The sequence below is a fragment of the Molossus molossus genome, unplaced genomic scaffold (assembly GCF_014108415.1).
Source record: "Molossus molossus isolate mMolMol1 unplaced genomic scaffold, mMolMol1.p scaffold_m16_p_8, whole genome shotgun sequence".
Classification (NCBI taxonomy): domain Eukaryota; kingdom Metazoa; phylum Chordata; class Mammalia; order Chiroptera; family Molossidae; genus Molossus; species Molossus molossus.
The window spans coordinates 107,553,712-107,568,880 of NW_023425402.1; the positions used below are offsets into that span (position 1 = coordinate 107,553,712).

General features: G+C 50.3%; 1 protein-coding gene across 1 annotated transcript in view; it reads right to left on the bottom strand.

The window, feature by feature from the left end:
• PRKN (parkin RBR E3 ubiquitin protein ligase) overlaps positions 1-15,169 on the bottom strand; it is a 1,054,158-nt gene that overhangs the window by 155,173 nt on the left and 883,816 nt on the right. Inside the window, exon 8 of the mRNA XM_036249419.1 lies at positions 4,029-4,090. Within this exon, the coding sequence (XP_036105312.1) occupies positions 4,029-4,090 (62 nt within the window). The remainder of the gene's footprint in view (positions 1-4,028; positions 4,091-15,169) is intronic.

Consider the following 15,169-nt stretch of genomic DNA (forward strand, 5'->3'; position numbering starts at 1 on the left):
TATATCTCAAAAATTAAGTGCCCATTAAAAGATTCAGGAAAATAGAAAGGAATCACATATAAAGAGATTAGATGGCTGGTAAGCATCTCTACCCCCCCCCTAATGAATTCAGCAATTAACCAGTATCTGTGTGATTTTTATCTATTCACTTTTAAGTGATCATTACACTTATTTTAGTGTCTACTTTGTTGCTACTAGTTCAATATATCGAGGGAGTAGAAATAGATTTTAAGTCAGAAACATGTGAGCCTAGTACTGAATGTCTGCAGCTTACATTACAGCCTGTTTATAAAAATTCTAAGAGATGCCTGAGCACCCCTCTTCCTTTTCCACAAATGGAAAATCCAAGTAAAAAGAGAAACACGATGTGTCCAAGGGCATTTGCGACATCCATTAAAATAAAATTTTCATTTCATCAATAATCTCACTGCCTCAAGCAGCCACAGACAGCCCGAGGGTCTCCCTGGCTCCCGGAGAGGCCCCCCCCCTCCCAGGTCCTCACCGCCTGCCACTGGGTGTTCTCACGTAGCATCAGGACAGACATATCCCTGACCGCTGTGTCCCGCTGACATCAGTCCCTGGCCTTTCTCCGGTCTGACCCCGACCCCATGCCTGGCTCTGTGCACTCCTGTCCCTGCCTTGTCCTTCAGCTGTCCCCGCTCCTGACCCTGAACTTGGGGAACTTGACTCAGTCTGTGGTAACTGCTCTGTGACTTCCATCTGCTCCAAACATTTCCTCCTCCTCGTCCATCCTGGAACTGGCTCAGGCCCGAGGACACTGCCTTCCTTGCAGCCCCCCAGTGTCTTCTCCACACCCCTCTGCACCCCCGAGCGTCACTCTGCAATGCCCCAGGGGGAGCAGTCTTCTTTATTTCCCTGTTGACAGCGCCCCAGCCCCTGCCCGCCCCCACCCTGCCCCCACATCCACCACAGTCTGTGCCCGTGGGATCTTCCTTCTCCTTCCAGACCCTCCGCTGGACTTCCCAAGGCTCCCCCCGCGCGTGCCCAGTCTCCTCCTGTCCTGTCCGCTTCTCACAGCCTCTGTTCTTTACTCACCACGACTACTCTCCCCACGTCTGCCCGGGGGGACTCGGGGGGCCTCGCTGTCCAATGGGCGGCCCTTCCAGCACCCAGGCTTCCCAAGGCGTGATGTCCAGTCACCCTATCCTCCACTTCAAGGTAGGGGCCAACACTCCTGGTCCTCCCTGCCTTTGTCATTGCGGTCACTGCACCCCGCCCCCACCGTGACCTCAGTCCCGTTCTTCCGCCAATACCTACTGTTCCAGCTAAAGCCCTCGGTAGCCAAACCCCAGAGCTTCTCTGCACGCCCTGGGGCCTGCACCCAGCACACCCGCGCCCTTCCCCGGCTCACGCAGCTGAACCTCAGCCCGGTCACCGGCCCACACAGCCGTCCTGGGAGGCGGCTGCACCCCGCTGCCTTTCTCCAGCTGTCCTGCACAGGTGGGTGGACAGAAAACATCCAGGCTCACGGCCTTCACTCCAGGTCCCTCTGTTCCTGGGTGTGTCTCTCCACCCTCCTACAGGACAACGTCACGGTCCTCTCCTCTCCCCGTCGAACTCTACCCAGGTTCACTCTCCACTGACGACTGAGCTGCTCTGTTCACTGGGAAGGAGACACAGTCAACAGCACTCTCCCCGCCACGACCAGGTGCAGCGGCCACTCCGGTCTCAGGCCCAGTCCTCAGTCAAGTGGTAGCCGATCAAGGACGTGGCCCCTGACATTCTCTCCCCTCCTCTGCACCGCCACCCTCCCCGTTCCTCCACCGATTCATTCCCATCGGCGCGTAAACACGGGGCACCTTTTCTCATAAGAAGACAACTCACTGCCTTGAGCCCCCGTGCCCCCTCCTAGCCTTTCCATTCTCCTGAAGTCCCCAGGAGAAAAGAGACCCTCGCCCGTCCCTCTGCGCTCACACGAACCCCATCAGCAGGCTTCCGCCCTCGCCAGTCACCGGTCAGGGGCACCCGTGCTCCCCAAGCTTGGAGCCCAGGCCCCACTCGCCTGTCCTGCTGTGCCAGCCCGGGCGCCGGTGGGCTGTCCCCCCAGAACTGCTTTCGTCCCAGCTCCCAGCTCCTGGGTTTCTTCCCACCCAGCCCCACCACCTTATACGGCTTTTGACATAAAACCCAAACAGACACACTGCGTGTGGTCACTTCAGAACCTCCGTGCTTGCTTTATCCCCTGTCTGGAAACCTCTTCCCCAGACGTCACCACGAGTCCTTCCTTCACGCCTGCCCTCACAGGTCACCGACTCCGCGAGACTCTTCCCGACCACCTGATACAAAATCTCCCTCCTGGTGGCTTCGTTTCTCTCCATCACGGTGCTGACTGCCTGACATAAAGTGTACCGAACACGCTCACATGTGTGTAACATACAGGTGTCCCCAACTGGAACGTCAGCCTGACGCGGACTTCTTTTCTGCTCCTCTGCTCTGGTGACTGAGAACGGTCTACAGTGCATGTCTAGTGCCCAGTAAGCATCTGCTGAATGGAGGGAGGGAGGAGGGAGGGAGGGAGGAGGGAGAGAGGGAGGGAGGGAGGGAGGGAGGGAGGGAGGGAGGAAGGAAGGAAGGAAGGAAGGAAGGAAGGAAGGAAGGAAGGAAGGAAGGAAGGAAGGGAGGGAGGAAATGTGGTTCTTTAGGAAATAAAGATCAACACCACAGTGATGCACTATGTCTCCATGTTGCACAACTAATCAGAGTAATATGGATGTGACCACGGCTGGACGAAGTGTCTAGGAGAATGCAAAGTGGCCCGAATTTTATGCAAATCTAAGGAGATGACTACAGTTGACCTCTTTCCCTACTAATCACCCAGTGATGCTGAAACAAATGGAAACAATGTGTAAATATCGGAAGAAGCTAGAGGAGAAGGCTCGGCCATCCAAGCAGAAATGCCAGGGTGAGTCGGGGAGTCTTGCCTAAGACGTCTCAGGGTCCCTCAGGAAACGCTGGGAGACGCAGAGGTTCTCCTAAACAGGTGAGCCTGGGAGCTGTCTACTGGTTCTCACCGCAATAAAGGAGACTCGATTCCAGTTGTATTGAGTAAACACATACCTGCTACTTTGGAAATCCGCAGTATGAAAGTATGAAGGAGGCATACTGTCACCTGTTATTCAAGGAGCTGAAGATGAGTCTAGTTTTTTTAATCCTCCTCTAATGCACCCTTTGTGTTTTCCATCTCCTGTTGAAATGGGCAGTCCGACACACCGGAGAAAAACACACGAGAGGGACGCTCCTCGGCCACCTGAGCGGCCACTCTCACCAATGGGTGCTCTGACCCGAGTGGGCCAAGCCACCCCTGTGAGGGTCAGTAGGAGAGTCGAGGGGGGGGGGTCACCCACCACGGTGTCAACTGCTTGGTGTGCTCCAAGGATAACGTGACATAAAGATTTAACATCATAATACGGAGCTGGTAATCCATGTAAGGATGATGAGATTTATTTTTGAGCAAAAGTGTGTGTGTGTGTGTGTGTGTGTTTATTTACAAGCATCACATTCTATACCCCATATCTGACACACATCATTTAGCACCCTGAGTCATTTACTTGGCACATCTATTTAAATCAGACGTGTCTCCGTGAGCACCCAAGCATAGACAATCTACCTCAAACGGACGTCCTCATATGGAAGTCACAGTCACAGCACACAGGAAGGGGTGGCAGTGAGCACCAAAGTCCACCGGCTGGGGGGAAGGGCAGACGTCGTCTCGGGCTGTCTGGGACCCAGGCCCTTGGGCGGAACCCATCTCGGCACTTCTGTGTTTGCTGTCTACCTGCTTACTGCGGGCTCTGGGGACGCAGCGCTTGGCAGACACATGTGCCAATTAATACCCTGTCAGGGCTGACGGACAGAGAGGGCAGGAGTGTCCTCACGCGGCCTCCAGCGCGGCATTCCGCCCCGAGGGGCGCACGGGTCAGGAGACCCTGCCTCCCTGGGGGAGCCCCGGCGAGCCCGGCAGGGTGTCTTCCAGGACACGGCGGTGCAGCCTTGGGGACACGACTCACCTGCTCTTCTCCAAGAATCCTGAAGTGATGGAGTTCTTTAATCAAGGAGTTGGGGCAGCCAGCTGTTGGAGAAAGAAATTAATTAGACACGTGATTCCTGTTCTCTATGGTAACTGTTCTTGTACAGGTATGACAGCTGACAGCCAGGGCTGTGAGCACACCAGCACCTACCTGCAAACCACATTCTGACCAACCACCAAAAAGCCAAGCCCCCCAGGGAGCCCTGGCTGCTGCCAGCCCCCACCGACTCTTCAGGAAGGAGCCGTACGTGAGCTGGGGGCCAGGCTTTCGTCCCTCCCTGTTGTGATCTGGTCTCTGTGGGGCCTTTGGGAACCACGTTATTTCTGCCCAGCATGCTATTGCTCCTAGTAAACAAGCAGGGTTGCAGGAGGCCAGGGTGGGGAGCTGGTCAGTACAGGCTCATGCACTGATTGGTCCCGTCCTCGCCCCTCCCCTCCCGGCTGGGGGCGTGTCCATCGAGAGGAACTACATTGGGTGCCAGGTAGGTACTTCAATGATCCGGGAGATTACTTTGTAAATTATGCCATTGTCTAATCACTACGCTGAGCACCTGGGACCAATATAAAATAATATTGAATGTCAACGATAATTGAAAAATAAAAATAAAAAATAAATTAAAACATATGCAAATTATGGAAAAAAAGAATGAAGATAGAGCAGCTGGATCCCCGTCTTCACTAGATTTGGTTCTGGTTTAGGAACCTCCCCGGTCCTCCCAGGAGGCTCTGTTCAGACCCTAAAGACCCTGCATGTCAGTCTGACAAGGTCTCTGCTGAAAAGGATCTGGGCCGGGCCAGTCCTGGTGCCCGTCACTGCTAGTTTCACCCTCACAGTGGCAGCCTGGTTGTTTCTACATGTTCTCTCTTTAGCACTGAAAAGAAATAAGTAAATAAATCTCACACACACACACGCGCACACCAGTGCACGCTTGGTTATCATTTAAACTGTGTTCCATCCCTGTCGTTGAATAGACTTGTCCACTTTGAATAGACTTGTCCACAGTATTAGTCTGCAGTCTATAATATTAACTCCGGAAACTGAGAGGAGGTAAAAGCCGTTTCTCGGAGGTCAGATCTATGGATTATACAACCTGCTGAAGTTCCTACTGAGGAACTGGGCTGTGCTCCAGTGGCCCCAACACAGGCCCCTCTGTTCCGCGTCACAGCCCTGTGAGGTAGGTCACCATGGCGGACAGACCGAGGACACCGTCTGGGGAGGGCGGGCTGCGGTCCCCGCAGGGGCGAGGAGCGAGCCTTTGCACGGGGCTCAGGTCTGCGCCTTCTTCAGAAGGCAGGGTTTAAAGCAACAGGCAAACATGACCGTGGAAGACTCCGGTTCAATACAGAGACATGTCCCATTTAGAAACGGAACGCAAGGCCTCACCAGCTAGGGCTTCAGACACCGGCTAAACGACTGTTTACACGGGACATTTTAGCAATGAACTTGATGGGTCGGTTCCAGTTCTGCAAGTCTGTGGTCATGGAAAGGTGCTGGGACAGTGTCCCTCTTTGACGCTGCGTTTGGTGTGGCTCTTGCTATTACAGTCTTTCATACTCTGGGAAGGTCGTTCATTCATATAAGCAGGTGATGTCATCGCCTGACAACAGTCCAGGAAAATCCTGAGGGGTTATTCTGGGGGAAAACCTAGTCAGTCAATTGCAGCAGGCACGACCGTTTAGAGCCAGACCCTTGGCATCGCAAGATGTGCTTGAGCTGAGCTTCTCCACTGCAGGGTCTTTGGAGAGGTTGCTCAGTTTGGAGTTGCTATTCGGGTGACTATCTAACCAACCAGGAAAACCCCGTCCGGGATCAGTTAACTGCCTGCAATCCAGCCACAAACTGCTGTGGAAATTCAGCCTCGTGGAGGCCCTGAGCCGTGGCTCTCTGGGAGCTGGTCGGCTCAGCTTAGTTCTGTGAAGCCGACGAGGAGTGAACCAGGAGTCCAGGGATGTATTCCGACAAGTGAGGGTCCCAGGGTCTGGTGCCCGGTGCACGTGGCGGGGTTGCAGGGCAGAAGGGGCGGAGTAGCTGGGACTCCACAGGGGTGCCGAGCTCAGAAGGCCCTGGGCCCACCAGTCGGAGCCCTGTCCGTACCCCGAACAGCGATTCCGTTTCAGCAAGGTGACAGCATCTGCCCTATTACATTCAGAGTTAGCTCGACTACTTTTGGTTTTGTGTTTTCATTTATATTTATTACTTTTCACTGGGGCCTTTTGGTTGTATAAGCAGAAAGTGTCTATATCTAAATTGATATCGAGACATATTTCAGGAATATCCCTTGAAAATAATTTTATTCAACCTTAGAAATGTTTGAGGATTTTCCTTTTTCCTTTACGAGAGCCCCTTCCATCCCTCCAATTTGAGAAAAACCGACTTGTTTTCATGCCAGGTAAAATAAGGAATGAACTTAAAATGAGCTTGTCTTCAGAATTTGTGTTCTAGGGTTCTCCTGTGACCTAACTAAGGATGGGCGCCAATGATAGCACAGACATCAACATCTTTAATAGAAGACTGCATAATTACCCGAAACACCTGCTAGACGCAAGGAGGCGTAATGGACGAGGATGGACATAGCATCGATGAGACGGGGAGAGTCGGAGGGTCAGGATATTTAAGACGTCGATGCAGGGGTATCTGTACTGCTCATCACAGAAACATCGGTGTGGGGAACGGACAGGTACAAACTTAGTGCGAAGGCGGAATTTAAACATAACGGAACTAGAAAGGCATGCACACAGGACACAGCACTGCTGGGGGAACGAGGAAGGAGAATGTCGTGGGGTGCCAGGGAGGAGCAAAGGGCCTGGCAAACACAGGCTACCCAGAGGACATGGTGGCGGGGTGCTCTGGTTTGCCCAAATGCCGCACACGGGGTCTACACACAGGACCAAGGCTCGTTGGCAGCCAGAGCTGTCTCCTGAGACCACACCACGGCTTCACAGGGCCCAGCATCCTCCGCCTTGAGCTCCTGCCAGCCGGTCTGCTCTCGAGCGAATACTCAAAAGAATCCTGTTACAATACGTGTGTCGAATATCACTCCGCTCCCCCGTGGTTTCCCATCTCACGAAGAGTAGCTGCCAAGGTTGTCACAGGGGCCTGCCAGGTCCTCTGTCGCCTGGCTCGTGGCCTCATCCCGAGTATCCGTCTCCTTTGCTCTCTGCGCTTCGGCCATGCGGCCTGCTCTCTGCTGCTGACCACGCCAGGCAGGCTGCTGTCCCCGGGCCTTGGAGCCTGCTGCCCCTCTATCCGAATGCGCTTGGCCCTGATTCCTGTGTGGACACTGTCCCCCTCCTTCAGGTCCTTGCTCAAATGTCACTTTCCCAGTGAGGCTGGGACTGTGGCCTGTCTTCCTCTCCCACACCCCACACTGCTGTATGTCCCCCAGAGCGTCCACCCTCTTCTACGTACTGTCCACCCCATCTACTTGACTTTCTACTGCTGGAATGCAAGGGTGACAAGGACAGGGACCGGCTGTATTGTCACTGCTGTGCCTGGCTGTACAAACTGTTCACCAGCAGGTGCTTCATGAATGTGTCATCTACCATGTGGTCACTCCCCACCTAGCTCAGAGATTATGGCACCGTGAGAGGCCCCTACTCCACCCTCCCCCTTTCGCATCCCAGAGGCCTCAGCTCTGACCTCCAGCCCTGCATGTGTGCTCATTGGTTAAGTGGACTTCTTCTGACCTCTCACCTCTCTTCCCAGCCTGGACCCCACATGGAAATATGTCAGTGATGCTTAAACTCATGACTCCTTTGTCCTTCTACTGTACCTGATTAGCCAATATCCCACATCCGGTTCTGGGCAAACACCACCACCTGTTTTCCCTTCGCCTTTCCAGCTCTGCCAATCATAGCTAGTGCAGCCAAGTGGGTGACAAGATCTTCTAACGGATTATGCCATCTACCTGAAGCTGTGTCCTGTGAGACTGGGGCCACTGCAGACTCAGGGTCCACTCCTTGTGGAGCCCTGGGTGCAGCTTGCCCCCATCACCTGTCTGCCCAGCACCCTCCACATCTCCGTTGACAACTCTTCCTAATCGTCACTATCCTTCTCCATTACTCTCTAACACTTCATTCTCAAAAGATGACCTCACCTGACACAATTTCAAAAATGTAAAGCTACTGTGGTGAGCAGACTTGACATGGCTGAAGAAAGAATCAGTAAGCTTAAATAAAGATAGAAAATCCCGAAACAGAAATGCAAAGGACACAAATTAAAGAATGAAAAAAATAGAACAAAACATCCAAGAATGTGGGACAGCTTCCAAAGCAGTAACATACATAAGTTGTGTACCAGAAAGAGAAAAAAGGGTGAACAGAGCAGAAGAAATATTTGAAGTAACAATGGCTGAGAACTTAGACCATGCATGCAAGAGAGTTGAGCAAACTATTTAAAATGTTGGAAAAAAAATGCAATTAACCTAGAATTCTATATCCAGCAAAACTATCCTTCAAAAGTAAAAGACAGACTTTCTTTGACAAGAGCTGAGGGATTCGTTGTCATTAGACCTGCCCTGCAAGAAATGTTCAAGGAAGTTTTTCAGGTAGAAGAAACATGTTATAGGTCAGAAATTTGGAGCTACAACGAGAAAGAAAGAACATTGAAGAAGAGGAATAAATAAAGGGAAATGAGAGCTTTTTCTTTTTCTTAATTGATTTGAAAGAGAACTTTAATGATAGTACTGATGCATTGGGTGATTATAGTATACATTTAAGTGAAATGAAGGGCAGTCATGTCACCAAGGATTTGATGGAAGAATTGGGAATACTCTGTTATAAGGTATCTGTGTTATACATATTCTTTTTTCTAGTGATCTTTGAAAGTGGACTGAAAAAAGAAAAGAAAAGACCAAACAAGAAATAAAGATTAGATGCCGAGTCATTTCTACTATTAGAAGAAATTCAAGAATTTAGTGACTTTAGCAGGTGATTTATCAAGTAAAAGTCCTGAGACTCTCAGATGGTGGGTTTCTAAGTTGATGCAATGGGGACATGACCCTTTCTCTCTAGTCCCATCTGGATTAGAAGGCAAAAACCGCAACTCATTGTGGCAGGGCGAATGAGAAGCTCTGATTTGGAAAGCATATTAAACAGTGGTTTTAGGGTGAGAAACACTGAATAGTATAATATGCACTACACTAGGCATTTCCATCTATACTGACGTGTGCCCCGAATTGTTTTTGTTTGATACAGGAGAAAAAGTAGCCTAATACTGCTCACAAAGACATTACAAACATTGCTGGATTGGAAGAAGGAAGAGGGTGCACAACATCAGGAATGAGTGCCTCGCAGACAGGCGTATCTGGGCAGATGGTCCTTCCAAACACGCCCTGAAAAGGTCACCAGCATCCAGACGAGACGTGTGTCTTTTCCTGGTCACCACTGTCCTGCTGCCCCTCTCTGCCCCCTCTCTCAGTGGGGGGTTCCATCATCCCTCTACCCAGCATGTGAGCGAGGACACCTCAGTCTCAGCCTGCCCAGCGTCCCCTGCTCCCGGGCACCTGGCCCAGGAGGAGATGGGAACAGTGATGAAGACGAGGAGAAGGACATGAATGGACCTTCATCTCTAGCACTAACTCGCTGCCTTATCTTCCACCAGAGACAGGGAGGGGAGATTTATTGCGAGGCTGCTGTAACCACTGTGTGTGCCTGTGTGCTGGTGATGCCCCATACGGCCCTGCGCACAGGAGGCCTCAGTGATCGGCAGTTGCTGCTTTGAGTCTCCGGGTGCAGGAGTGCTTGCGACACTGCACTTGAAATGGCTATTCTGCTGTTGTCCCAGAAATACCACTTTTCCCCAACCCCCAACATTTCAGAGGCCACTTTTGTTCAAGAAGCACAGTATTCAGTTAGATCATTGAGATTTATGGTGACAGTATGCTGAAAGACAACAGATATCAAGTATGCCCATATGGATATGCATGGATCAATGTATACACAGAGTGGGGCAAAAGTAGGTTGACAGTTCTGAGCCTGTGAAACACACAGTTTATTCTTGTATTCTTATTTATTAATTATTGTATGATCTATTTGTATTATGTAAACCTACTTTTGCCCACCTCTGTATAGTATACGTATTTGTACATATAATTAGATCCTATATTCTTAGAAAAGTATGGATAGTATGCATTTAAGGCTTTAAGTTTGTGGCCTTTTATTAATTAATTTATTTGTTTACTCACTACAATAATCTAAAGTGATTAATATGCAATTTGATATTTTAATTTGATTATCATCAAGTTTTAGGATATATTTTTACCTTCAATCTAGCTGGAAGGTTTTGTTTTCAAATCTCACTGGCCACTTCAAATTGCATCCTTTGAGGCAACAATGAAAATAACTTAAGCCCCAGGTCCCCAAACACATCCACTTAGCTAAACATGCAAAAGGGAAACTAACACATTTCCGATAAAAGGGCCAGTTAGCAACTGCTTCCTATCCCTTCTGCTCCGCCTTCTGAGTCAGCCAAAACACACAGGAAGGGCATTGCTTGAGTATACAGTCAACAGATGGACGATTATGGCAAACAAGCTGTGGCTTCAAAACAAATATTCCACAAAGATGTCAAAGAAGAGAACTGACGACGTGTAATTCTGCTTAACCAGGGCCGATCTGGTTTGGTTGGTGTGATGGGGGCGGGGGACGGAGCGAGGGGAAAGGTCTCTGTTTTCTGTTTGCAGCTGCTCTGTAATATTCAAGGTGACTTACCTTTGGTCACCCAAGTTGTAAATGAACCAAATGACAGCGCTGAGTGATCCATAATCCTACCCAGAATTCCACCTTTACATCCCCGACTCCGTGCCCTGCTGGTGTGGCTCAGTTGGTGGAGCACTGTCCCATACACCGAAAGGTTCTGGTCTGACTGCCGGTCAGGACACATGCCCCGTGGCAGGTTCCATCCCCAGGAGGGGTCATGTGAGACAATTAATCGATGTTTCTCTCTTACATCAATGTTTCTCTCTCTCTGAAATCAATAAAAACATATTAAAATAAATAGATAAATAAATAAATCCCAGACTCTATGTTCTGCAAGCCATTTTCTGCCCTATGATGGTGTAAAAAAAAAAAGTCAGATTTCACATATAAAAATGTCACCGTTCAGAATTTCAAAAAGTACGTGACTTTAACCCTCAAACTGATATGATTCAGAATAGTTCATCTGTGACACGCTTTTTACTTAGGGAGGAAAATATACTACTGTAGAGACATTAACAATCTATGCACAACCAAAACCAAAAGCAAGCTGAACTTACAGAGGTTACATTGTGTTCATCGCAGAGTGCCCATCACAAAATGAACACGGCTGTGTTTGGTGGTGGAGCCAGTCTCTGGTCACCATGCTCGACAGAAAGGATGACATGTTCAACGTGACCGCGTAGACACACAGAGCTCCCATGACAACCACCTGAACTGGCGTACACAGCACGCGGAGGGCCGTGTGGGGAGCACCAACCAGTCTCCACCACGCAGCTAGTTACTTGTTAATATCCGCTCTGCCCACCCTGAGTGCAGGACCCATGAGGGCAGGCTCTCGCCGGGGACAGCGGTCTCCTCACTGCATGATCGAGGACCTGGGACCTCGGGCAGCGTCCAGCACAGGGTGGTTCTCAATAAACACTTGCTGAGAGAATGAATAAGTGAAGGGGAGAGTCTCTGCTTTTGTTATCACAAACAAGCACTGGACAGTAGGACATCACACACCTGCGCACAGCTACTCAAGGGCCTGGGAGAGGAAGTCCATTAGCCCTAAAGCCAGTTTCACAAAATCTCAGAAATGCACTGTTTTTGATTTTCACTACAAAGTTTAATCTTCAAACACAGAACATTAGTAAACCAGTATTCAAGCGAAAAAGGGTTCTTTAAAAGTTCCATTTCCTACTGGCCTTGACAAAATACAGCTAATTTTCTATAATACAAGAGTAGAGTTCTGTTGCCAGGTGTGCTGGGCTGGTTCCGAGGGGGCCACCCTGACAGGCAGCCACTCAGACCTTTGTGGGGATGCCAACCGTCTCCCTCAGACAGCCACACAACAGCCAGCTGCAACCTGATGATTGTGTTTCTATCATTGACAATCAGATCTAATTCAGAGGTTGTATGACTTTGCCGGCGCTTAACTTCTCAAGGACTAAAGACAGATCTATATAACACATAGTCGCACGTTAAAGAACGAAAAAGTCTTAGGCCCTGGTTGTTTGGCTCAGCACTTAGAACACTGGCCCATGGACCGAAGGGTCTTGGGTTTGATTCCCTGTCAAGGGCATGTACTTGGGTTGCAGGTTCAATCTCTGGCCCCAGTTGGGGTTGTGGGGGAGGCAGCCAATCAATGTGTCTCTCTCACATGGATGTTTCTCTCTCTCTCTCTCTCTCTCTCTCCCCCCCCTCTCTCGCCCTCCCTTCCCTCTTCTCCACCTAAAATTCAGTAGAAAAGTATCTTTGTGTGAGGATTATCCCCCCTCCACCACCAAACCTTAGGTTTTAAAGAGCTATTAGCTACTGCTCTCTCCAGACCAGAGAATCCTCTCAAAACATCCTTTCTATTTATAAAGCATTGTTGCTGTTAGAAGAACCTTTCTAGATACTAGTTCTAGACTTGGAGTGACAGAGAGCACATCCAATCATGTAAGCCTTTCTTAAGCTTCTCTCTCCTGGGGTACGCGCTCGCACCCGTAAAGCTCTCACCAACGACAGCCAGCCGAAATGATCTGTACGTGGGTGAAAATTTATAGGAAGCATCCACATGTTCATGTCCCTTCCCCCTTCCCTCAGAGTCGACCTTGTGGTTGCAACATTCCTGTTCTGCCACGGTGCTCAGAAGTCTGCTGTTCATTTGCTCTCAGACGCTTGACCAGATGCCGGGGAGCCCGAGGCGAGCGAGACAGACCGCATCTGCGACGTCCGGCGCGTTATTCCAAGGAGGCTCCTTCTGGTTTGGAGGTCGGGCTCTTTAGACGGGCGTTCTCCCACTCGCTGTGGTCACTTCCTCACTTCACCTTTGACCCCAGCCGGGCAGGTCTCCTTCCATCCTCTTGGGAAAGGTTCTGCGATGTCCACTCCGAAGCCAGGACCCAGTAGCTAGTCCTGCCCTTCACCCAGCCCCCAACTTCTTGGCCCAGTATAACAACATGTCACTTCGCTGAATATGTAAGTGAAAGTGAGAACGGTCCAAAGACCAAGCTCCACCCTTTGACGCTGAGCGGGGCACCTGTGCGAGGCTCGCGAAGGGGATGATGTAGGGCGCCCAGCCGCTGGGAGAGTGGGGCCCGGATGAGGCTGGAAAGCAGGAGCTGGGAGCCTCGTCACCTGGCCACACTACGCTTTCTTCGGGGGGGTGGGGGACGGTGGGTCTTTCTTCTCTTCCTGTCCTTTCCTTATTTCCTCCTTTTTTCTTGTCCTTGACCCAATTTTGAAAGCCTGTTTAGTTGTCTTTGGTCACTTAAAGTCGAATTTCATCTCCTTCCGGGCTTATCCTGACTCGATGCTTATGGTTTGAGCTCTTCCATGGTTCTGTCTCCACCACGAGATGCCTTACGAAGAGACGAGCTCCTGCAATAAAAAGCAGTTGCCTGTTTGGCGTTAAAGAGGAATTAAAACGTTTATTTGGAAAGCAGAGAAAGACAGAATCGAACCTTATTTTTTAAAAGGTGACTTTGAAGCTGGGATCTTTATTTGGTTAGTACCCGTAGTCAACATTGACTTTCATGCTGTTCCCGTAGCACAGGACTATTCATGATCTGACCGGGAACCTCTCGGGAAAATGCGATTTGCCAAGTTGTGGGTCATTTCCACGACATCGCTGATAGCTATTTAAAAAAATCCCCACGAACAAACAAAGCATCTTTGGGAGACTAACTCAACTGCAACTTTTCCTGAGAGCTTTTGCTGTATGTCCTCACTAACTGTACCATGAAGTAGGGAGACTCACTTGGAAAACATATTCCAATGACAAAACACACGAGTGTTCAGGCACGATGCTTCCTTTTAATTTCCTTGCAAATCATCACAGGCGCATGCGCAGCACCCTCTGGGTTCGATGGCAAACCGTGAGCACCCAAGCTTGGGATGACAGCTGAGATGGACCTCAGCCCTCCGATGTGCTGCTGGGACTCTGGCCACACGACACAAATGACCACGAGATGTAGACGGCTGCTGCTTGGTGTGCAGCGCCTTGAGGACTCGTTTCTCTCGTGGGGAGAGCTTAGAATCCCCCACGCGGGCTTGACAATCCTAGTTACCTTCCAGTTCCCCTCGGGTACAGCTCTGAAAAGGAAACTGGCCAAGAATGAGAAAAGAAATGGCGGTTCAACGTGATCAAAGACATTGCAGGCGGACACTGAACAACCACCTCCAATCACAAGCCGGGTGGGCACAGCGGGAGGCGGGCACAGCGGCAGGCAGGCTGGCCTGGGCCTGGGGGGAAGGGCCCCTGCCACTCTGGTGCAGCTGGGCTGATGGGGTCTCCACGCGCTGTGCTGAACTAGCCATTTCCGAATCGGGCTGAGAGTCAGGCGCTCAGAGCATCCACGGACGATTCACGGAGGTCTCTTCTTGGCTGAGTGACTGCAGCCAAAGTCAGCAGTGGGACTTCACACAGTCAAATCCAGGGCATCTTCACTTGGACAGAGAAAATCAAGCGTATCTGCATAATTTCTCTCTGCTGACAGCTTTTTATTTATGTCTGTAAAGAGTTATTTATGCATTGGTTTTTCAATCATCAATACAGAATGGATCTGAGACGTCCTACCCTGGTTGAAAAGAACCTTGAAGTCAGTCACCTTGCACCTAGCAGCTTCATGCAGGTGTGGCCCAGAGAGACGTTCACACAGTGACACAAGGGGATGAGCACAAGAACACTGAGTGCAACCGTTTTGTTTATATAGCAACAGTCAAAGAAAACATCTGCGATGACCACCAACGGAAGAGGCGAGACCATTGCACAGGCACCTCTGCACCCACCCACTTTGTGCCAGGCACTGTTCGGACTCTTGGGTCACATCAGTGGGAAAATGAAAACAGACACAGTCCCTTCTTGGAGCTTGTGTTCTAACGGGAAGAGAGACAGCAGAAATCAGACAGTGGATAGGGGTATTACGCAATGCTTAAGAAGGTGAGGAGCACTAG